General features: G+C 44.0%; 1 protein-coding gene across 13 annotated transcripts in view; it reads right to left on the reverse strand.

Moving 5' to 3' along the window:
• PBRM1 (polybromo 1) overlaps positions 1-24,408 on the reverse strand; it is a 2,726,611-nt gene that overhangs the window by 1,863,357 nt on the left and 838,846 nt on the right. For all 13 annotated transcript variants that reach the window (XM_044078866.1, XM_044078877.1, XM_044078870.1 and 10 more), the window contains one exon: positions 4,013-4,154. In XM_044078866.1, coding sequence (XP_043934801.1) covers positions 4,013-4,154 — 142 coding nt within the window. The remainder of the gene's footprint in view (positions 1-4,012; positions 4,155-24,408) is intronic.

The following is a 24,408-nucleotide window of genomic DNA, read 5'->3' on the forward strand; positions in this document are numbered from 1 at the left end:
CTAGATTCCAAAAAAGCATCATCAACAATGTCTAGTACAGGAGGAATAGCTAAAGGCCTATGCTGAGTTAGGAGAAGGAAATCCCTAAGCCTCTTTTTTGAATCAGAAAAATCCTGGCTTTCCCAGTGGAAATGCTCCCTTAATGTTTCCCCAAAAGAAAAATCCTCAGGAGGGGTAGCAGAGGGAATGGAGTCCTCTGCATCAGAATCTTCAGAAGTAGATTATGGCAAATCCAGATCATCAGAAGAATCAGAAAAAACAGAATCCTGATTAGAAGATTCATAATCAACTTCAGTCCTAGGTCTCTTAGAAGGGGGGGGGGTTGGCTACCCCTGATTAGAGTTATTAGATCTTCAGCCATTCTTATCATTTGTTTTTTAGGCATAGAGGCCTGAGCATGTGGCCTGGGCATTGTTTTTTTAGGCATGGATCGAGATTTAGGCCTACGAAAAGGAGGCGTCGGTTTAATATGCAAGTCCGTAGGCCTGAATACACCCTCAGAAGCCAGTGCCTGCACAGCGGCTCTGGACCCATCCAAGGTAGAGACATCCGCAGGTTCCATAGTTGAAGCATCTCGTGGCATACCTGACTCCGAATGGGTCTCAGTAGAGGCCTGCGAATCAGAAGTAGCGGGTATCAGGGGCTGCAAAAATGCCTGAGTACCGGCGAACTGGCGACTGGCTTAGGAGAAGCGTCGTCGGCAGTTTTGGATCTCGGCGGCCTGTCTCTGTCTTTATCTTTGCATTTTTTCGGAATCCCAGTAGTCGGATGGCTAACCGACGACATTTCTGGATAATTAAACAGAGAACCAAAATATTTAGAGGCGAAAATATACCGACGACGGATAGTGCGCTGATTAAATAAAGCACAAAACCGACAGCAAGGTATGTCGTGGTCAGGGCCTAGACATGAAATACAGTACGAATGAAAATCTTTATGAGGTATTTGCTTTCCACAAGAAATACAATTATTGACTTTTACTGACATCGGTTTAGAGCAAGAAAAAGTTTCCCCAACGGGGTACTTGGCTTTAAGTTGAAGATTTCGGTTCTGAAACTCGAAAAAGAAAATTTCAGGAGTCGGCTGACCGGCACTTGCGAACTGCTTCTGCTTCGGGCACCGCACGGCAAGAAAGACTGATGTAATGGCATCGGGCTGCATGTTTTATACCCCTGACGACCTGACGTCATGGAAGAAGGGACAGCAACCGATGCAGGACCCAAGACTTTGTTAATCAGGCCGACTGAGGACTACCTGCAAGCAGATAACCCAAATGTAATGACTGCAACAGTGAAAAACGAAGAACACACCCCCACTCCAATCACTACAGCCACAGTAGACCTTCACACTCACTCCAGTGCCAACATGTACAATTAAAAAAATACCTATGCACCCTCAAAACAACTATTGCCCATGACCAATGACCAGCTTCCATCTGAATACCTCAAAACCCCTGCAGATATCCTTGCATATCTTATATCGTGATTCTAATAAATTGTTCTAGCCAAGAAAATATGTCCCCAACTTACGGGAAAAAAATCTTATATAATATTCAGCCATAAAGGTGGCTCATCAACAGAGTTAAACTATGGACCAATGAGAATTCTCATGCCCTTATCCAAAATTTTGGAAAGCTGTATTTGCTCTCAACTTACTTCACATACTAATTCTCATAACTTCTTTTCTCCCTCACATAATGGTTTCAGACCCACTCACAGTACAACTACTTCCTTTCTAAGGTTCAATGATATAATAAATGACAATAGAAATTCAGGTCTAATTTCAGCCCCATTTCCTGATCTATTTAAAACAGTCCAAATTTTCCTAACTAAACTCTACTTCTATAAGCCATCACCTTCCTCAATTTACTGGTTTCTTAGTTACCTCTAACAGGTCCCAAGCAATAAAATGTCAGATGATATCCATCAGATACCCACAAGACTCCATCCTAGTACCAACTACTGTTTAACTTAATTATCAAGACCTAAACAAGCAGCCAAAGAGGCTACCACAGTACAATATGCCAATATCTCCACTCTAACATGTGCTGCTAGGATACTACTCACTCATCCAGAAACCTCTACAATAAAGTAGCGAAATTTGCAAACAACCAACCAATATAGATCACATCAATGCCTTTCTCTAAAACAACTAAACTGGCTCAAATGAAATGATGCTCTATTGTACTTGCAGTTAATTACAACCTTCAAAATACTGCAAAACCCTGAAAAATGGACATCTCTTTACTTCATTGCTCATCCTTACACTACTATGAGACCTCTACACTCCACTAACGAATCATTACTCTCCATAATGAAACCGAACAGTAGTGCAGGATACTCCCTGTAGTCACACTGCAATACAGTCCCACTCCACTTAATGACACTCTGCAACCCGAAAGACTCTAAAAGGTAACTGAAGCAACACTTCATGGATAAATGGCTCTGCACCTGCATATCCCCTGGTTAAACTGGTACTAATATAGTTATATGAATTTGTGCCAAAACTCTCTGCTGCACAAAACAATGTACTATTATTGCAACTATACCAGCCTCTATCCTTGTACCTCCTCCTTTCCTTCCTTTCGGCTGCTTTAACCCTATCTTAAAAAATATATATGCATGTAGAACCAATGTAACTGTTGTTCTTTAACTGAAACAGTCTGTAAATGATGTAACAGATGTTAGGGATGTTTGAATGGAACTGGTGCTCATGAGTAAGACTGACTATAAATGATGAAACAATGCAATGATCTCTGTACAATGAAACGTTTCTGCTTGGGCCTCCCCTGAAAAAGAGCACTGCTCAGAGTTACCTAGTAAACAAATGCCAATAAATAAACAAATTAATTATATTCCCCGCTTATGTCTAAATGGTTAGTTAAAATTTTGTAAGCTTTCTCTATGAAACTAACAAATTTAGTGTTATCTTTTTGAATTTCAACTGAAATTTGTTTTAACACCTTTGCAAAGTTACTGGCTAAAATGTTTTCCAGCTATTGTTGAGAGCAGTAGGGGCCTTCTTCCTGTCTGTTGTATGGTCAACCAGCACATCTGGAGTACTGAATTTTCATTACTACAATTCTTTTACTTTTAAGTCTCTTACTTCTAGTCCTCCTAAGTGCCAAACAAGCTATTCTGCAATAACTCAGACAACTTCTAGACAACAAAATGTTCTACTTTGCACTATAGCAAGATCTTATCAAGGCTAGTTTAATCTCAACATCCATACCATTCAATGGCAGTTCCTCCTAAAAGAAAAGGTCAGTAAGGGCTGGGTAGAGCACTCACTCTGCTGTAAATGGCACCACATTTTTAAAGCCTTCACTGGGGCCCATTAATGAAACTTCTCAAACGCAAGACACACCCATGTCCAAGTACAATATTCCCACTTTTACTGCAACAAACCCCTTGTTTGAATGAGCCTTGTGCATTACCATCTGTGCACATTTTAATGGGGCTTGTGCATTATACCATCTATGCACCTGTGGAATGGTACAAAGATAGAAAGCATAGACAATCAGGATATACGACCGAGGTGCTCACCATACATCACTGCCGACAGCACTAGCTTCTGCTTCACTGTACCTCTACATTTTCATGTTTCCTATTCTGCTGAAAATTACCATGTGAGGTGATTGCTTTGATTAGTCCCACCTCATAATGAGCTCTGGCATGTCAGGTATCCCTATCTGGGGCAGCATCATTGTCCCACTCACTTGAGAAGAGGTAGTCACTGGGTAAGATCAAAATTAGTACTGACCTACTAAGTATGACAGGAAGATAGTTTTGTAGAAGACGTAAAACCATTACATACCCCAAAGCATAACTGGCTTAGTGGAGATGCTTCAGCCTTCACTCAGTGTGGTGGGACTACAGAGTAATCCTTGACCCAGGACAGCAGCGCTGACAGACAGCGCTGCACAAATAGAACAGTGAACATAAGCTAATCTTGTAAATGTCTTCCTTTCAATGTTCTGTTATATCTTACAAACTATAATAGTATCACTCACCTGCATTATATGCTGCAGTTTCATCACTCGCTTATAGATGGCTGAATTAGGAACATTGTAACGTTTTGCATTTTCAAACATTAAGTTCATATCAGCTTCCATCTGATCAAGATGTTCATACTCATTGTTCCTTATCTTGTTTCTAGGAAGAAACAAATATCTTTAAATAAACCTGCAGTACAAACTGGCAAGTCACCTCTTCACAATCAGTATACAGATGAACCCGTATGTCAAAAAACGAGCACAAAAAAAAAACATGACAGCAAGAGTACTCTCTAAAAGTACAGACTTATTTAATAAAAACAATTTTTCTTCTGAGCAAAAAACTTTACAGGGCACTGTAAAGGATGGTGCGAAGTACCACACTTGGAATGTCACAATAAAGCAGGAACTTTACAACTGTATTAAGCAGGTTGGACAGCCTACGATCGTAGGCGTCAAGTGTCAGAAGCGTAAAGCCATGATGTAGTCAGTTTGCCACATTACAGAAATGGAGCAGACTACTGTACTTCGACTGCTCAACTACCGCCAAGGATAAACAGTAATTCACTTCTAGAAAAGCAGTCTAACAAATAACCTGTGTGTACCATTACAGCCTAGGTATCTGCTCATCACATTTAAGATCACCATTCTTAGCTTTAAACCATACCCAATAGGGTGTCTTCTGTGCAGAGTCTGCATGTCCTGCATGTGTTCATGGGGACTTTTTTTCTGGATGCTTAGGTTTTCTTCCACATTCCAAAGACATGCAAGTAGGTGGAATGTAGACCCTAAACTGGCTATAGGTGCATGTGTGGTATGGAAGAAAGACTGCATCAGGGCTAATCACTTGCCAGACTGAACACTGGCTCAAACTGATTTGGTCACTTTTGTTGTGGCTCCCTGAACTCATGAACAAACAGAAAAAAGGGGAACAATGCTGACTGATGCTTCAGGCAATCAAAACTGTATGACATGCATTTCATCTTTTTTTATTCTGTGAAAATCATTTATTTAAAGGCTTGAAACCCAGCATAACACACAGCACAGCAAAAGTGGGAGTCTGACTATGAATATTATTAGAAATAAAAAAAAAAAAATATATATATATATATATATATATATATATATATATAATGTTGTGGGGCACAAAGTACAGTTGCATTAAGATATTAGTGTAACTGTAGCTGTTGGAGTGCCTTCACTGTTGCAGTCCTTGTCAATAGGATATCCCATTTGCACCTAGCTTGTTGTCAACCTGACTTCCAGGACTAGTACCTTTCCCTCAATAGCCTCATAATGTAAACCAATATAAATCATAAAGAAGGTGAAAGGCCGAGGTACCAGAATAAACTTATTTGGGACTTACCCCTGTCGTTGTGTGGATGTGTTGCAGTTCTGTGTTATACGTCTTTTTTCTTCAGTAGCCTCAGCCAGGTCTCTCCCACTCACCTATCAGGATGCTGGTGGTATAACTGGAAGACTGCCAGTAGCTATCTTTAGCTCTTTCTTGCCCTAGCTGGATGAGATGCCACAGCAAAAAGTAGGAGAAGGACAACAGAAAGGGGTATCCTGATACCCCCACAAACTCCCCAAGATTGATGCAATTGCAAATAAAAAGAAAACCCAGCTAAAGAGGAAATGGAAGGAAGAGAACAAGATAGTACACAGTACCCACCCCAATCGCAGGCTGCCCAAGAAGGGTAATAGACGGGATGATGGGTGGGAATATAAGCTGCAGTTGTGAATTTTTTGATCTACAATTACGGTAAGTTCGTAACACAACTGTACTACGCTCATCACACTCTTCACTACTGCACTCTTCATCAGTGGGACGATTCCCGGACGAGTAGGTGGTTGGCCTTATGCTTTCTAAAACAGCAGAAACAAATACTGCCCTACACTAAACCTGGATGCAACTCCCAAGTTAATATTTTGAGAATGTGTGGATTGAGGATCAAGTAGTTGCTTGCAAGACTGACTTGATCATTCCTCCAAGCTGTGGCTCTAGCTGAGTGGGCTTTTACATGCGCTTGCATTGACTTTTCAAAGGCAGAATATCAATAGGAGAGAAAACTGGCAAGCAACTTAGATAGGTCTGCTTATTTTTTGCCATATAATAGCTGGTACAATTACCATTTTCAGCCATGATCCACCATTACAGAGGAGCAGAGAACAATAAAGAATAGTTGTGTAAAATCTTACCATAACCACATATGTCCTTCTCTTCCATGTTGCAGTATTCTTACTGTGGGATTCCCCGCCTCAAGTGACCTGAACGTCAGCTCTTATATAAAGCTTAAGCCTGGCTGCTGTAGGTGCGTGGGACACCACACATAGGACCATTAAACCAGGGACCTTAAATGTGACATCTGCAAGCACAGACCTCAGAACTTAAATGCCCAGTAGGACAGTCCAGTAGAGAACGCCAAATGATGTCAACAAGAGGTGCAAAGTGCCATTTGCTGGCTAGTCTGACCATAGACTAGGGGTGCCCCAGGGTGCCCTTTAGACAGGTCAACAGGAAAAAGGGGGATAGGTAGGGGGGAAGGAATACTGCAACATGGAAGAGAAGGACATGTATGGTTATGGTAAGATTTTACCCAACTCTTCTATGTTCATCTATTCTATGTTGCAGTATTCTTAGTGTGGGAGAGTGCCACAGCTTAGGAAGGAGGAAGGTTGGAGGTAGAGGTAGAGGATTCCAGAAAACCCTGCAGGATTGCCCTAGCAAACCCTGCTCTGGCGACGTGGTCCAACGTGTAGTGTCTGGTGGTCCAGGTGGCTGCTTCCAGAATGGAGGCTGTGTCCAGGCCTTTTAGGAAGGTTTTGGACCACCCCACGGCCCTGGTAGAATGAGCTCTTACTGCCTGGAGTAGGTTCTTGCCATGGTGGGAGTAGCAGAAGCAGCTAGTTTTTCTGATCCAGCAGGAAATGTTTTTTTTGGAGACTGCCTTGCCCAGAGCTCTAGGGTGGAAGGATACAAAGAGTTGGTTGGATTTTCTGATAGACTTAGTTTTGTCTAAATAAATCCTTAGTTGTCTGTTCACATCCATGGAATGGAGTATCCTCTCACTGTCATTAGTGGGAAAGGGGAAGAAGGTGGGCAGGTGAATGGATTGGTTTAAGGACGGTTCATTGACCACCTTTGGCATGACAGAAGGGTAAGTGCGCAGGGTCAACCTTATCCTTGCGGAAGGTAGTGTAGAGTGAGCAGGCCATGAGAGCTTGTAATTCTGACACCCTTCTAGCAGAGATACGAGCCACCAGCAGTACAGTCTTCCATGTGCACATTTGGAGCATTGCAGCACTGGCTGGTTCGAATGGAGGTAGTGCGAGATTTTCCAGGATGAAGTTTAGGTCCCAAGGAGGTGGGACGGGTTTTCTTTGAGGTCTGATATGCAAGACCCCTTTTAGGAATAATTTAACATTTAGCCTGGCTGGTAGAGGGGTTCTAGTGGTAAGCAGGCAGAGAATGCAGATAGGTGGACTTTCACTGAGGAGTATGAAAGGCTATCCTTGATAAGCTCACACATGTAAGTAAGGACTAGAGGGGTATCCGCTTGAAAAGGATCCCTATGCCTAAGGAACACCACTTGAAGAATTTTTCCCATTTTGACATGTAGGATCTCCTTGTAGTAGGTTTTTCCTGGCCTCCCTCAGGACTAGAAGCACATCCTCAGAGTAATGGTAACTAAAAGGAATTAGAAGTTTATCACCCAAAATGTTAGACCCAACATCTGTAGGTGAAGGTGAATGAGAAATCCCTTATATTGTGTGAGTAGGTCCACCTAGTGGGGTAGCTTGTGGTGATTGTCCTTGGTTAGTGAGAGTAGTAGGGGGAACCAGTGCTGCTTGGCCAATACGGAGTCACCAGCAAGATTTTAGGTTTGTCCTTATTGATCTTGAGGAGGAACTTTTGAATGAGAGGGAAGGGTGGAAATGCATATAGAAACCATCCCTTCCATGAAAAGCTGAAGGCATCTACCCTCCAAGGCCAGTGGAGAGTGATCCTTGATGCAGAATTTCTTCAACCGTCTGTTCTGGGGGGAGGCAAACAAATCTACCGGAGGTGCGCCCCACCGGTGGACAATGTCTAGAAAAATGTCCCTGTTCAACATCTACTCATGCTGTAGACAGGATGTTCTGCTGAAAACATCTGCTTGTCGATGATCCTGGGAAGGAATGTATGTTGCCTGCAGGGTTAAGTTAAGTTGTTTCTGGAAGCAAGGTCCCAAATTTAGATTGTTATCCGACAAAGAAGGTAGGACTTGGTCCCACCCTGTTTGTTGAGGTACCACATGACTATGGTATTTGTCTGTGAAGATTTGAAGGGGGCCTGGTTGCAGGATTGGGAGAAAGGCTTTCAGGACCAGAAGGACTGTTGTCATTTCCCACACATTGATATGTTTCTTTTGGAGGGTAGGATGCCAGGTCTCCTGTACCATGAAGCCCTTCATGGTAGCCCCCACCCTAGGCCTGAAGCATCTGTATGCATGTGCTGGGTTGGGGTGTGAGGTTGAAGTGAGAGGCCTGGGTTTATTAGTATTTGTGCAATCCACCACGTTAGTTCTGCTCTGAGGCAGGGTGAGAGTGTAACTTGAAACTCTAGAGGGTGTTGGTGTTGGAACCACACATTCAAGTACTACTGCAGTTTCCGCATATGCATTCTGGCCGAAGGCAGCATAGAGATGATGGCTGCCATTAGCCCCAGGATACGCAAGAATTGTCTTGCAGATATCTGTTGAAGCTGCATTAGGTTTTGGAAGTGGGTAGAGAGGGAGAGAACTTTGTCCTGAAGGAGGAATGCCCACATCAGATCTGTTCTGATCCTGCAGCCCAGTAAGATTTTGTCCTAGATTAAGGATGATTTGGGGATGTTGAGGTTGAACCCCAGGCTCTGAAGCAGGGAAGTGGTGAACTGCAGATGGTTTTGTAGGGTGTCCCTCTCTTTCTGCTAGAATGAGGATGTCGTCTAGGTAGGAATAAATCTGGATACCTTTAGTTCTGCAAAAGGCTATAGCTGGAGCTAGGCATTTTGTGAATACCCTGGGTGCAGTAGATAAACCAAAGGGCAAGGCTGTAAATTGAAAGAAAGAACAGATCCTAGTGAAACTCAAGTATTTTCTGTGGGAGGGTTTTATGGGATATGAAGGTAGGCCTCCTTCAGATAGTGTGGCCATAAAGGCCTGGGCTGGCAATAGTGGAAGAAGGGTTTGTAGGGATAACATTCTAAAAGATGGAACTTTTAGGAATAGGTTTAGAAAGGACAGATCCAGTGCTGGCCTCCAAGGGCCATCTTTTTTGGTGACCAGAAATAATCTCGAATAAAACCCTTTTCCTTCCTGTCCTGGAGGGACAGGTTCTATAGTTCCTAGGGTCAGAAGGTCCTGTAGGACCTGAAAAATAAGGTGTAGTTAATTTTTTTGGGGGTGGGGGTGGGATGGAATGCCCACTGTAAAGGGCTTTTCCTTCCAAGAGAGGAAATATCCCTCTTTTACTATTGCCAGCACCCAGCAGTCTGAGGTGATGATCTTCAAAGTGGGAGGCAGTGGGACAGGCGGGCTGACAGGGGGAGGTGGGCAAGGCAGTCACGCATTGTTGGAGTCATTTCTGCCATGAAAGCCCTGCCTTTGAATAGGCTGTGAGGCTGCAGGTCTGGAGGTGGTCTGCCTCCTGGTTCCTCTCCTATGCCTGGAAGAGGATGAGGTAGCAGAGGAGGGTGTCCTTATGACAAAGGCAGTCTTAGCAGGGTAATTTCTGTAATATTTAGGCATGGGACACACCTGCAGGTGCTTGATGTCTTGAAGCTCTTTACTTTTCTCCTTAAGGTTTTTAAAGAGGTCTGCAGACTGTTTACAAAACAGGAGGTTGTGGTCTAGAGGGGGATCTAGGATTTTTGACTTGAAATCCTCTGGTAGGGGTTGAAGGCATAGCCAAGAGCATCTGCGAAGTACTGATACAGAAGCTGTAGACTTTGCCGAGGTCTCTGTTGCATCATAACTGTATCTAATAGAATGTCTGGCCACGTGAGAAGCCAGGGACAGTTTAGATGCTACCTCTGTCTTCCTAAGGCAGTCAGGTGTGGATGACAGGATAGTAGAAGCTTGGGTTACAAGGTCCAAACCATATTTTATCATACAGGTTTGGTAGTTGATAGCTCTGAAGGCTAGGGTGCAAGAAGTATAAACCTTCTTGCCTATCCTTCCATGTTTTTACTATATTTGTCAGTAGGCAAAAGAGACTACGAAGGAATCCGTCTTGACTGCTCGTCAGGGAATACAAAAATCATTGCTGGGTCTGCCATGGGTGGTTTTACTAGGAATTTTTGTTCATCTGGTAATTTATAGAAACGGTCAGGCCTCTTAGGGGCAGGAGGTTGTGAGTTTGGATTTTTAGATGCTGAAGAGAATGCATCAAGGTAGGCAGGAATAACTGGTGGGATGGCTCATGGGGAGGGAGATTCCACTTGAAGTAACTCAAAGTATCTCTTTTGAGTTTCAGTCATTTGTGAAGTGTCCCATTTAAAGTATTCTTTCATCTTTGCGATGGTCTTCCCAAAGGTGATATCCTCTGGTAGAGAGACCCCTTCTATGGATTCTTCAACAGGGAAATAATATTCTAATGAAGAGGCAATTTGGGATGAATAAGAAATGGATCCATCTGAAGATGAGTAGTAAGCCTCCTGTTCTTCCCCTTCATGTGGGAAGGAGGAGAAAGGCAGCTGAGGCAGGCCTAGGACTGAGAACAGGGATGGTGGAGGGGGAAAGTACAGTTGTGTGCACTTACCATAAATGTAGATGTTCAAGTGTATTCACGGTTGCAGTCATTACATTTGGGTTATCCTGCTGGTAGATTGCCCTCAGTCGGCCTGAATTCCAAAGTCTTGGGTCCTGCGTCGGTTGCTGTCGCCAGGGGTATATAAGAAGCAGCCAACGCCATTTTCTTCAGTTTGTCTTGCCCCAGATTTCAGGTGCCCCCAAAAGGTTATGCTAAATATATATATATATATATATATATATATATATATATATATATATATATATACACAAGTAACACATACATGCACAAAAATAAACTTTACCATCATCTATAAGCAAATACACCACATAGGTTGTATAGATCAGAGAAGTAAACATAAGTTCCAGCAAAAATAAGGGGGATGGTGGGTAACCTGGACTGCAACAGTGAATACACTCGAACATCTACATTTATGGTAAGTGTACACAACTGTACTATGTTCTTCGTGTTTCACTATTGCAGTCCTTACATTTGGGTAGATTCCCAAAGCGATGGATGGGAGGATGGAACTAAATAGCATTAGGAGCAGCTATGAGGCCCTGCCGCACTGCAGTGGCAAAGCTTGCCCTGGATTTAGAGTAAAGTGGCAGATTGTAATGTTTTGTAAAGGTATGCACTGAACTCCAAGTAGCAGCCTCTAAGATGTCTTTGGTTGGTACTCCCCTGAGAAAGGCTGCAGAAGTGGCTGCAGCTCTGGTGGAATGTGGCCTAATGTCCTTAGGCACTGGTTTGCCATGCTGAGAATAGCAGAAACGAATGCAGTGACCTATCCACTTTGAAATAGTCTGCTTGGAGATGGCCTTTCCTTGTGATCCTGCAGCATATGCCACTAGTAATTGTTCTGTCTTTCTGAAATCTTTAGTTTTATCCAAGTAGAATCTAAGTTGTCTGTGTACGTCCAAAGAATGCAACATTTTCTCCCCCTTGTTCTGTGGATTTGGATAAAGAGTTGGCAAATGAATAGTTTGGTTAAGGGCTACATTGGATACCACCTTAGGCATAAATGTAGGGTTTGTCCTCAGAGAGACCCTGTCTGGATAAAAAAAATGATAAAGGGTTCCACAGCCATGAGAGCCTGTAGCTCTGACACTCATCTTGCAGAAGTTATTGCTAGGATCAGAGCTGCTTTCCAAGATAAAAACTTTATATCAGCAGTAGCAGCTGGCTCAAAAGGAGGCAAGGTGAGTTTTTCCAAGACATAATTGAGGTCCCATGCAGGTATTGGTGTTCTCCTTGGAGGCCTTAAATTTTTGGCTCCTCTGAGGTACTGCCTTAATAAAGGATGAGAAAAGAGTGGTGGCTCTGTATTGTAATGAGCCGAAATGGCAGAGGCATGGATTTTAATGGATGAAAAAGATGGTCCTTTGTCCAGCATCTCAGTTAAGTATTGCAAAATCTGAGGAATATTTGGTACAGCTGTATCACTTCCTTGAGCTTGGTTCCAAGCACAAAATCTCTTCCATTTTCCAGCATAGGATTTTCTAGTACTAGACCTTCTGCCTTCTAAAATTACATCCATCATAGCTTTACTGAGAGGTGTGCTTTGTATGGCTACATTATCCGCCATGCTGCCAGGTTTTAGGGTCCTGAGTTGGCTGTGCAGAATCCGATTGTTTTGTTGGGACAGTAGAAGAGGTATTCGAGGTAAGGTCCAGGCTGGGCATTGAGACAAGTTCCTTAAGATTGGATACCAGTACTGGCGTGGCCAGTCTGGGGCAATCAGAATTATTTTTGGTTTCTCCTGTCTGACCTTTAGGAGTACCTTGGGGAGGAGAGGCAGTGGAGGAAAGGCATATACTGATACGTTTGTTCAGTTGAAAAATAAGGCGTCCACTTTCCATGCTTGTCTGTGATAAGTCCTTGTGCAGAATCTTTTCAGTTGATTGTTGTGAGGGGAGGCAAATAGATCTATTTCCGAGCATCCCCATTTCTTTGTTATCATGCTGAAGACTTGTGGATCCAGGTGCCACTCGTGGAGATCCATGAGGTTTCTGCTTAGTTCGTCTGCCAGAGTATTTTCCTTTCCTGGCAGGAATTGTGCCTACAGATGAACTTGGTAAATCAATGCTGTGTCCCATAAAGCCATGGCTAGTCTGCAAAGGGGGTAAGAGTGGGTGCCCCCCTGCTTATGTACCACATGACCGTGGTGTTGTCTGTCTTTATCAGAAGTTGTCCCGGATGAATTAGGTCCTTGAAGGCTATCAGGGCATTTTGAACAGCTAGCATCTCCCTTTGATTGATATGTAGATGCATTTGGTTTGTGGACCAGGTGCCCCAAATACCTCTTCCTGCAGTGTGGGTCCCCAGCCATAATCTGATGCATTCGTCGTAAGGTTCTGTCTGGCTGGGAGTAGTGAAAATGGCTGTCCCTTGTTTTGGTGACAAGCCTTTACCCATCATCGAAACTCCTGTTGCAGGCAGGGAAAGAGAGAAATCATTGTTTCCAGGCTGTGGCAATGTTGTGTCCAGACACTTTTTAGGTACCATTGAAGTTTCCTCATATGCAGTCTTGCATATGGAATTAGTAGGATGCAGGATGCCATGAAGCCCAAAGCCTGCAGAATTTTTCTTGCAGATAACTGGGCCTTTGTTGCCATTTCCTTGAAATAGGTAGTCAGTTGCGTTTGTTGGTCTGGCGTGATATGAGCCATCTGGGCAGTTGTATTTAAGCTTGCACCCAGGAATATTATCTCTTGAGAGGGTACTAGTTTTGATTTCTTTCCATTGACTGTGTACCCTAGGCATGTTAAAAGTCTCCACAAATGCCAGATGCTGTAGTAGAATGTCCTTGTTCTCTGCTTGAATGAGGCAGTCGTCCAAGTAAGGATAGATTTGTATTCCTCTTTGTCTGCAGAAAGCAATTACTGGTGCCAAGCACTTTATGAAGACCCCGGGCACAGCAGATAAACCAAAGGGCAGTGCAGAGAATTGGTAATGCTTTGAGCCAGCCTTGAATCTGAGGTATCTTCTGCATGATTGTCTGATTGGGACATGCAGGTATGCCTCTTTTAGGTTTAAAGTCACGAGCCAAGCCTTGCTGCCCAGCATGGGCAGAAGCTGCTGCAAGGTCAACATCTTGAATTTGGGTATATCCAGGAAAGTGTTTAGAATAGATGGGTCCAGTATTGGTCTCCATGCTTTGTCCTTTCTGGGTACCAAGAACAGTCAAGTAAAATCCTTGTCCCTGCTCTTGCTGTGGCACTTGTTGAATAGCCCCCATGTGCATAAGAGATGCAGCTTGTTTTTGAGCCTCTGCCCATTGATTTTTTTGGCAGGTCTGGCCAACCGTTTGCCCTTGGCAGGGTATGGAAGTGAAACTTGTAGCCTTGTGACACTATGTCTAGAACCCATTTGTCCTGGGTAATAATGTGCCAATTTCGAGAAAAAAGTGCTAGTTTTCCCCCTAAGGGTGCTGCCAGAAGATAAGTGCTTGGTGCAGACAGAGGGAAGTCATTGGGACTGTTTCCTGTATGGTTGTGATTTGTCCTCTCCACTTTTGGAGGTAGAAGCACCCCATTGCTTAGACCTGTACGAGCCTTGCGGCTGGGATCTGCCTCTAGGGCATCTGGATCTGCCCCTTTGAGGTCTGTCTGACATTGGAAAGGACCAATTCTTTGTAGGCCAGTGTCTGCTAAACCTAGGAGGCTGTACCTGTAAGAAATCTTTGACAGTTTGCATAGATTTAGCTTTGTCCTCCATTTTCTTTAACATCTCTTCTGCCTTAACACCAAACAAGGTATCATGCTGTAATGGAGCATCTAATAATTTTGCTTTGACATGATCAGGCAGATTTTGTTCCTTTAACCAAGCATGCCTCCTAATGACAGAACCTGTAACAGCGGCCCTGCAGGAGGCCTCTAGAGAATCAAACCCACATTGCAAAGTATGCTTTCCAACTTGTTCAGCTGCATGCAATAAATCCTGCATTTCTTTATTTTCTGCACATTCAGAATTTATCAACATTTTCTGTTTAAGCAGTGTCGTGATATATTGCTGATATTTGAGCATATGAAACTGGCAATTTAAGGCCCTTATATCCAAGGTAGCAGATGTGTAAATCTTTTTTCCCCATCTGTCTAGTGCCCTAGAATCTCTGTCAGAGGGGGTAGGGTTTTTTGCAGTGGAAGCCTTGAACCCTTTGGGACCCTGAGAAAAAGTTTCTGGGTCTGCCGCAGGGTTTTTGAAAAGGAATTTGAGAGTCAGGAACCCTGTATTATCTGTCCGGCTTAACAGGAGCTGGAGGTAAGGAGTCAGGGGTCAGACTAGACTCTGAAAACACATCATTTACAATGTCTAACAGCTGGAATAGCTAGAGGCCTCTGATGAGGTAAGTAAAAGGAAGACTCTGAGCCTTTTCTTAGATTCTGAAAAATCTTGGCTCTCCCAGTGGAAATGCTCCCTCATGGTATGCAAGGTTTCCCCAAAAGAGTAGTCCTCAGGAGGAGAAGCTGAAGGAATAGATTCTTCAGCATCAGAATCCTCATAGGGAGGAAGAGAATATTCCTGATCAGAAGAGGAATTAGATGAAATGGAAACCTGATCTGACGATTCATAGTCTGTCTCCTGCCTAGGCCTCTTATCAGGAGGGGGATGGGAACCCCTGATCAAGCTAATTAGGTCTTCGGCCATTTTGAGCATCTGTTTTTTGGGCATGGAGGCCTGTCCATGAGGCTGTTGAACTAGTTTCTTTGTCTTTAAAGGTGTTTTAGTCTTTGCCTTTGAAGTTGTAGTCATTTTAATGTATAATTGTTTAGGTCTGAATACACCCTCAGAAGCAGATGCCTGCTAAGCGGCTCTGAACCCATCTGAGGGAATTGTCTCCGAGGCTCCAATACCTTGAGTTTCCAGCAGCCTGGTCGACTCCACGTGGGTGTTGGTAGCGGCCTGTGACGTGTCAGGGGCTGCGAAAGCGCGTCACTGAGAACCGGCGACTGGCTTAGGAGAAGCCTCGTCATCGGTTTTGGACCTCGGTTGCCTGTCTTTTTCTTTGCGTTTTTTGTGAACTCCGGTAGTCGGATGGCTATCCAACGACATTGTATAATTAAATCTTCGGCCAAAATAGCTTAATGCAAAATTGTACAGACGCTTAACAGTGCGTTGGTTAAATCTAGCACAAAACTGACAACTAGCTATGTCGTGGTCAGGGCCTAGGCAAGGAATACAGTAAGAATGAAAGTCCTTATGAGGTATTTGCTTCCCACAAGAAATACAATCATTAACTTTTTCTGATATCTGACTGGAGCAAGAAAAAAAGTTTCCCCAACGGGGTACTTAGCTTTTAATGAAGACTTTGGATCTGAAATTCAAACACGAAAATCTCAGGAGTCGGCCGACCGGCACTTGCGAACTGCTTCTGCTTCGGGCAGCACGTGGCAAGAAAGACTGAAGAAAATGGCATCGGCTGCATCTTTTATACCCCTGACGACCTGTTGTCAGGGAAGGGGTGACAGCAACCGACGCAGGACCCAAGACTTTGGAATTCAGGGCAACCTGCCAGCAGGATAACCCAAATGTAATGACTGCAACAGTGAAACACTAAGAACATCAGGCTGTGGGCTTAAGGGCCATGAAGGCCTGGATCAAGGAATTGGTGAAGGACTGCTAGTCTGGAACTCCCTCTGAGTGGAGGCAGGTGTTTACTTTTCTGCTTCCTTTTCAAAGGAGTAGTCTTAGGAGAAGGCCTGGATAAGAGTAGGAGCTTCAGGTAATGGCCTCCTGGTCTGTCGTCTGGCGTTATCTGGTTCCCCCTCGACAGTGATAGGGACAAATGTCTGAGCTATCTCTGTGGACATGCTGGCAGTTACTTCTGAAGCAGCTTCCTCGAGGGGAGCCGCCAAAGTCGACAGCTCAAATGGACATCCCTCAACTCCTAAATCGGAAGCTGGCGGAACATCAGATGGCAGAGAGGAAGAAGTGCTAGGCCTTGGAACCTTGGCCTTTCTCTGTGGTGGTTGCGCCAGGGCATCCGACTCGAGATCCATCCTGAGCGCTAGCATTTTGAGCCTCTGGTTTTCTAAATACAGATTTAGGGCGGCCAGATGGCTTTGGAGGGTCTTAAGTACAAATGACTGACAAACAGGGCAAGAGGTATGGTTGTGTTCTTGGCCTAGGCAGAAAACGCAATGGTCATGTGGAATCTGGTGCTCGCATCAGCATTTACCCTTCTTAGCGGACATCAGCTAATGGTTGGGTACAGCAAACCAAGCTCAAGCAGGAATTAAAACAAAATCCACAACGTGGTACTTAGCTTTGGACATCTTCAATGTACAGGAGCGAAGCTATCGATGTGACGGTTGACTGTGGTTAAAAAGTTCTGAGGTCTGTGTGCGCAGATGTCACATTTAAGGTCCCCAGTTTATGGCCCTACATGTGACGTCCCACACACCTGCAGCAGCCAGGCTTAAGCTTTTGTATAGGGGCTGACGTTCAGGTCACCTGAGGTGGAGAATCCCACACTAAGAATACTGCAACATAGGAATAGAAAGACATCAACATTTATAAAGTGAGTTTTTTTTAACAATTTTACAATATACAAAAACAAGTAAAGGTTAACATGCAGCATCAGTCTGTGAATACATTGACAATAAAGCTTAGTTCTTATAAACTATAACTTATTAAGTCACCTCTGGTATCTTGGTCCCAGCACACTCCCAAAGAGGAAGGACCAGGGTTACTTGTACTGGAGGAATACCTCCTTCAGTCTGCTTTGAAACTGTAGTTTGTATCTTTGTCTCAGGATATTCAAACACCCACTGGCCTTGGCCAATACTTTCCCAATCTCATAGGAAAGATGGGTCACAGTTGCCTCTTCCCCCTATCGAACATGGACTTGATAGGCCCCAGGTTTCTTTCCTTAGACTTTGCTTGCTATCATTTTCTATACCTGGACCCCTTTCCCTTGCTGGGCTGGCCTTTGTCCAGTTTAAGGAAGACAGGCCAGGATTTAGAGGGGTTACTCTTGCTGAATGTACATGCCTGTGAAACAAAAGCTCTCACTGACTGCATGGTCTTTAATGTTCCCTACAGTGTTAAAGACATTTTCAGCAAAGGGTCCAAAGAGCAGTGCCTCATTTACAGTTGTACCTAGAAGCCCCACCTTCACACTACCTGTCAGGGACTATGTCATCAGCCAAGTATGCCTCGAAAAAATATACCCTGTTGCTTCTGCCATCCCACATGACTGATGTATTGCATCATACCTGTAATTTTTGAAGTGCCTTACAATTTGGAAGAGTAGCTTACACAATTCCAGCAACTTCTATTTCAGATATTTAGATGCGATACCCTCTCTGCCTTGGATCTCACCTTAACCTGCAGGGACTTCTGATATCTAAGCATATGGACTTGGTAGTTTAAAGCTCTGAAGGCTAAAGTAGCATATATGAATGCATTTTTCTCCCACAAGGTAGACAAATAGCCTAACATTCCTGTTATTGGGAATGCAGTTCCTGAATGGAGTTGAAGAGGATCCATCCTCTGCCATAATCCAGGAACACCACAACTGTTTAAGTCAGTGTTATTACACAGGAATGTATGAGAATCCTAAATCCAATATAACTGTCCACCTTTCATCTGAGCAGCAGTAAGGGAATCGAGCTCCAGAGAGGAATTCATGAATGCATCTTCCAGGACATCAGTGACTGGAGGAACAGGTAAAGCCTTAGGGCTCCAGCATGCTCTACATTGTAGCTAAGCCTCGACTACCACTGGAATGCCACTTTCATTTTAAGATGTTTCTCCCCAAATGAGAGCCCCTCTGATGAAGATTAGGAGGATAAGGTATCCTCAGTGTCAGAACCATATAACACGAGATGGGGAGATCTTGCCCACATATGCCGGCTCATCTTCCTCTGAATTTGTGGTAAAATAATTCTCCACAGCAACAGTTTCCACCTTCTCCTCCCAGAAATAATTCCTGATGCCTCACAAATCTCCACAGCTCATTGCCTGGACTTCGAAAAGTTCATAAAGCATACAGCCAGTTGTAATAAATTCTCAGAAGCCTGGGACATGGACTAGACTGAAGATCTGCCAAGTCTCTGCAAGCGAGCGAGCATCAGTTAGGGCTCCAGAACTTTAGGCCTCAGTTTTTCAGACTGAACTGCTTTAGGTGTCTCGGTTTGAGGATGAGTAATCAAAACCTCCATTCAGTCTCAGGATGAAGACTGCCCTCGCTAATTACAATACAAAGTGGACACTGGCAACCAAGAGCCTCTGAGAGTTTTCAGAGCTGGCTGATGTCTCAGTCACCTTGGCCCACTAGGGCATACCTGGTACCAAAGGCATACAGCAGTTACACCAGACACCTTGGCCAAATCCAGCTCCCAAGCCGGGGGCTGCAAAAGCCTCTCTCTAAGTTCAGTGTTACTGGTCTCAAGGAAACTACTGGAATCAGGCTGCCCACGGTTTCCAGTCACCTCCCCCAATGTCACTTTTCACAGTCTACATTTCTAATCGGTGGTATGGGACCAGGAATATGCCCTCTTGCGAGATGTGTACTGCTAGACAGACTTTGCTATGTTCACCCCTAGGACAGTCAGGAAGAGAGCACAGTGCAGCAAGGCACCCACAACCTGTTTGGGCCTAATCAGAATGTGGAAAACCTTATGTGGCAACTGTTTGCCACAACTGTAAAAAATAAAACAAAGTACAGTTATACAAGATCTTACCTTAAATGTCCTACTTCTTACAGCTGCGGTATTCTTTACTCTTTGGATATCCTGTTGAGGATAGCCTAACATCTGGCCAGCATACCAAAGCCTTTATACCTTCCATGCACTGTACACGCAAGACATTTGCCCTACATGCAAGGCACAAGGTACATATGTAACATATGGAAACGCAATCCTCAGAACTGAAGTGTTCCAGAAGAACTGGAGCAACCACAGAAAAACAATTATATACACGTCCATGAAGGGAATCAAAGGAGTTAAGCATGGAATAGGGACCCCTCATCCAGAAGTAGTGCAACAGAAAACAATAGGAGGCAGGAGGGAGGGAGAAAATACTGCATCAGTGAAAAACAGGACATCTACTGCTATGGTAACATCTTACACAACTGTACTACATCCTTTCTTATCACTACTGCAGTATTCCTTATTCTTGGGAGAGTACTAAAGCTACTGGAAAGTATGGGAGGAGGAAAGCAGAAAAGAGCCCTCCACAAACCCATGAAGAATACCCTGGCAAATCCTGCCCTGACCCTGGAAATAGCATCGAACTTATAATGCTTGGTAAAAGTGTGAACAGAAGAGTAAGTAGCAGCTTCACAGATGAATCTAGAATCCAGACCCTTGAAAAAAGCATCAGAAGAGGCTACTGCCCTGGAAGAATGAGCAAGAACATCAGGCCCATAATAGAGTACAATGCCCCATTTGGGATGTACCTTACTCGACACCTGCAACAGCTGGAAAGACCACAGAAGTACCTCACCAAGAGGATCATGGGCCTCAAACAGATGCCCAATGCAGCTCGACTAAAGAAACTCCAGCTCTACTCGGTTGCTTACCGCCTACTCAGAGGTGATCTCTGCCTGATGTACAAGGCCATGTCTAGCCCGGAATTAATGGACATGCTCCACCTCAAGAAAACCAAATCTCTTAGAGCCACATGCTCTAGGGATTTAGACCTCAGCACAACAATAAATAGGACATGCAGGAGGGACAGATTCCTGTCCCAGAGACTTCCCTCGCTCTGGAATAGAATCCCAATCTATGTTAGGCAAAGCTCTTCACTGACTCTCTTCAAGATAAATCTTGACGAGTGGTTGGGAAATCGTAAATTTACCCCTGGATTCACTTCAATGGCCCTGCTGGACAGAGGCTCAGGAAACTAATCTAAATGGGAGGTGTGCGCCAACACATTCTGGCTAGGCTTATAAATGCCCTTGGGCAGATAGCCTAGTACCTACCTATGAACCTATGAAAACTGCTTGCTAAGAAAAGAATAACAAAACAAATGACCTTCAAAATCCAGGAGGAGATGGTTTGGTTAGACAATGTCAAACCCTATTTCCTGCCATGAAAGTATACAAAAAGTAGGTTAGAGTTTGATATGTTTTGTCATACCAAAGTAATATCTGAGCTGTCTATCTAAATCCAAGGTGTGTAGTGCCCTCTGACAAGAAGTCTATGGAGAAGGGTAGGATTAATCATTAACCACCTTGGACATAAAAGAAAGATTGGTACTAAAACACTCCATGTCCTTGTGGAAAACCTAAAAAGAAGGAAATGCTGTTAAGAGCATGGAGTTCAGAAACCCTCTTTGCAGAAGAGCCAACAATACAAGTACATTCCTGCAGAGAAGAAGAAAAGGCAGGCTCAAAAGGGGATAGAGTCAATTTTTCAAGAACAAAATTAAGGTCCCAAGAAAGAGGAAAAGGTTTTCGTGGAGACCCGACATGGACACCTTTTAGGAATTGTTTGACTTCAAAACTAACTCAAAGGCAAACAGCCAGAAATGTCTGACAAGTGAATTTTAACAGAGAAATATGCCAAACTAGCACTTGAGAAAGTCACACAATAAGAAAGGATCATAAGAGACCCCCCACAGAAAAAGAGTCCAGGGCATGCTTGAAGCACCAAATAGAAAATATCTTCCATTTAGCCACACAGGACTTTCTAGTAGTGGGTTTTCCGGCCACCCTCAGAAAACTGGTGTCTGAAAGGAATCAAATCCCTATTACCCAAAGTGTCAACTGAAGTGTGGATGGGTGTGTGTGAAAGACAGGTCCCTTGCTTTGTGTGAGAAGATTCCTCCTCCAAGGTAACTTGTGATGACTGCTCCTGGCCAGGTGAAAGTGAAGGGGGAACCAGTGCTGTCTGGGCCAAAACTGAGTCACCAGCAAGATTTTGGGTGTGTCCCATGTGATCTTGTGCAAGTCCCTGAGAAGTAGAGGAAGAGGAGGGTAAGCATAAAGAAAATATACAGAACCAACTGATATTGCCAACATCCTAGCAGATAGGTTCAGTGCTAACTTTACCCCCCTCTCATCCCCTAAAGGGCCCATCTCTACACCGGAAGAATGCAAAGATCCTGTAATCACGGCTGCACAGGTAAAAAAAACACTCTCCAAAGCTAAGAACACAGTATCCATGGGACCTGACAACATCCCAGGGTGCGTTCTACATGAACTACAGAACGAACTGGCACCCCACCTAAGTACCATGCTCAATCATAGCCTCACCTCAGGCTATGTCCCCACTGAATGGCGTCGCTGTTATCCCACTCCACAAAGGGGGAGCCACCACGGACCCTGGAAACTACCGCCCCATTAGCCTGATGAGCCTGGTCTGCAAGGTTATGGAATGTATCATCATGGAACTTATAAACAATGACATTGGTAATCTCCAAACTCTGGACCAAACCCAGTTCGGGTTTGTAAAAGGCAGATCATGTCTCCTAAACCTGATGGACTTTTCTGAAGCAGTCACCAAAGCCGTAGATGAGGGTAAGGTGGTTCACACAGCCTATCTAGATCTCGCCAAGGCTTTCGATACCATCCCCCACTCTGGAATTATAGATAAACTCACAAAACTAGGTATAAATCGCTATGTCACAAGATGGGTTGCCAACTGGCTCACTGACAAAACACACACTGTGAAAGTAGCAGACTCCAAATCCAACTTCAGACCAGTGACAAGTGGAGTACCACAGGCTTCAGTCCGGGGTCCTCTCCTGTTTAGTATCTACTTCTCTGAAGTACAGGCTAACACAGAAGGTCTTTTGCTAATGAAGTTCGCAGATGACTGCAAACTAGCAGCCATAATCAAAAAGTACAGTTTTGTACCTACCATAAATGTAGATGTTCGAGGATTCCCTTGCTGCAGTCCTGACAATTCCCAGATGTTTCCCTTGCTGCAGTCCTGACAATTGGGTAGAATCCCAAAGCAGAGGTAAGGGAGGCTGGCAAATTATAAAGTAGCAGGAGCTGACAACATGCCTTGTAAAACAGCTGTGGCAAAACCAGCTCTAGTCTTAGAGTATATAGGCAGGTGATAATGCCTAGAGAAAGTATGCACTGAACTCCAAGTAGCTGCTTCCAGAATATCCTTAGTTGCCACCCCCCTTAGAAATGCTGTTGAAGTGGCAGTAGCCCTAGTGGAATGAGGCCTAATCCCAGCTGGAACCTCTTTGCCATGATGGGAATAACAAAATGCAATGCAAAAGCCAATCCACCTAGAAATAGTTTGTTTTGACACAGGCTTGCCCTGTGAACTTAAAGCAAAAGAAACAAGTAACTGCTGAGACTGCCTAAAATCTTTAGTCCTGCTCAAATAATAACGCAATTGCCTGTGTACATCTAAAGTGTGCAAAATCTTTTCCCCTTTATTTTGAGGATCTGCACAAACGTAGGCAAATGAATAGTTTGGTTTAAAGCCACACTAGAAACCACCTTAGGCATAAAGGAAGGATTAGTACGTAATGATACCCTGTCCTTATGGAAAATCAAAAGGGCTCTACTGCCATAAGGGCCTGCAACTCAGACACCCTTCTTGCAGAAGTAATAGCCAACAGAAAAGCAGTCTTCCATGACAAATATTTCAATTCAGCAGTAGCTGCAGGCTCAAAAGGTTGTAGAGTAAGTTTTTCCAACACAAAATTGAGATCCCAAGCAGGAGTAGGAGCTCTACGTGGGGTCTTATATTCTTTGCCCCTCTAAGAAACTGCTTGAACAAAGGATGCGAAAACAAAGGTGGGTCACAATCATAGTGAGCTGAAATTGCTGCAGCATGAATCTTTATGGAAGAGAAAGACAAACCTTTGTCCAATAATTCAGTAAGATATTGAAGAGCCACACTCAAATTAGGCTCTGAAATCTCCAAATTCTTTGCTGTACTCCAAAATAAAAATCTCTTCCATTTTTCTGCGTACACTCTCCTAGTACTAGGCCTTCTAGCTTCCATAATCACATTTAAAACTTGTTGAGGAAGCTGAGACCTACCATGCTTCAACACAGAATATGCCAAGCTGTGAGATGAAGAGATTGAAGCTTGACATTGAGCAGATGACCGTCCTTCTGAGATAACAGATGAGGAATCAGAGGTAAAGGCCATGGAGGCTTCTTTACAAGACTCCTTAGAAGTGGGTACCAGTGTTGCCGAGGCCAATCTGGAGCTATCAAAATCATCCTTGGCCTGTCCTGTCTGACCTTTAGTAATACCTTTGGAAGAAGAGGTAGAGGTGGAAAGGCATAGACATGAAGGTTTTTCCAACTGAAAGACAGAGCATCCACTTTCCAAGCTGTGTGATGAAACCCCTTTGTGCAATACTTTGGCAGCTGGTGGTTTAGTGGAGAAGCGAACAGATCTATGTCTGGAGTTCCCCATGACACTGTCAATTTCTGAAATACATGAAGATCCAGTTTCCACTCGTGGGGATCCATGATTTGTCTGCTTAATACATCTGCTAGGGAGTTCTGTGCTCCTGGCAGAAACCTTGCCTGAAGAGTCAGTTGCAGGCTTAACGCAGTCTCCCATAAAATCATTGCTTGCCTGCATAGAGGATAAGAATGTGTTCCCCTTGCTTGTTGATGTACCACATGACAGTTGTGTTGTCTGTCAGAATCAACACCTGCCCTGGAAGAAGTAACTCCTTGAACGCCATCAATGCAAACT

This window comes from Protopterus annectens, chromosome 7.part1 (genome assembly GCF_019279795.1).
Source record: "Protopterus annectens isolate FY-2018-M chromosome 7.part1, PAN1.0, whole genome shotgun sequence".
NCBI lineage: Eukaryota > Metazoa > Chordata > Ceratodontiformes > Protopteridae > Protopterus > Protopterus annectens.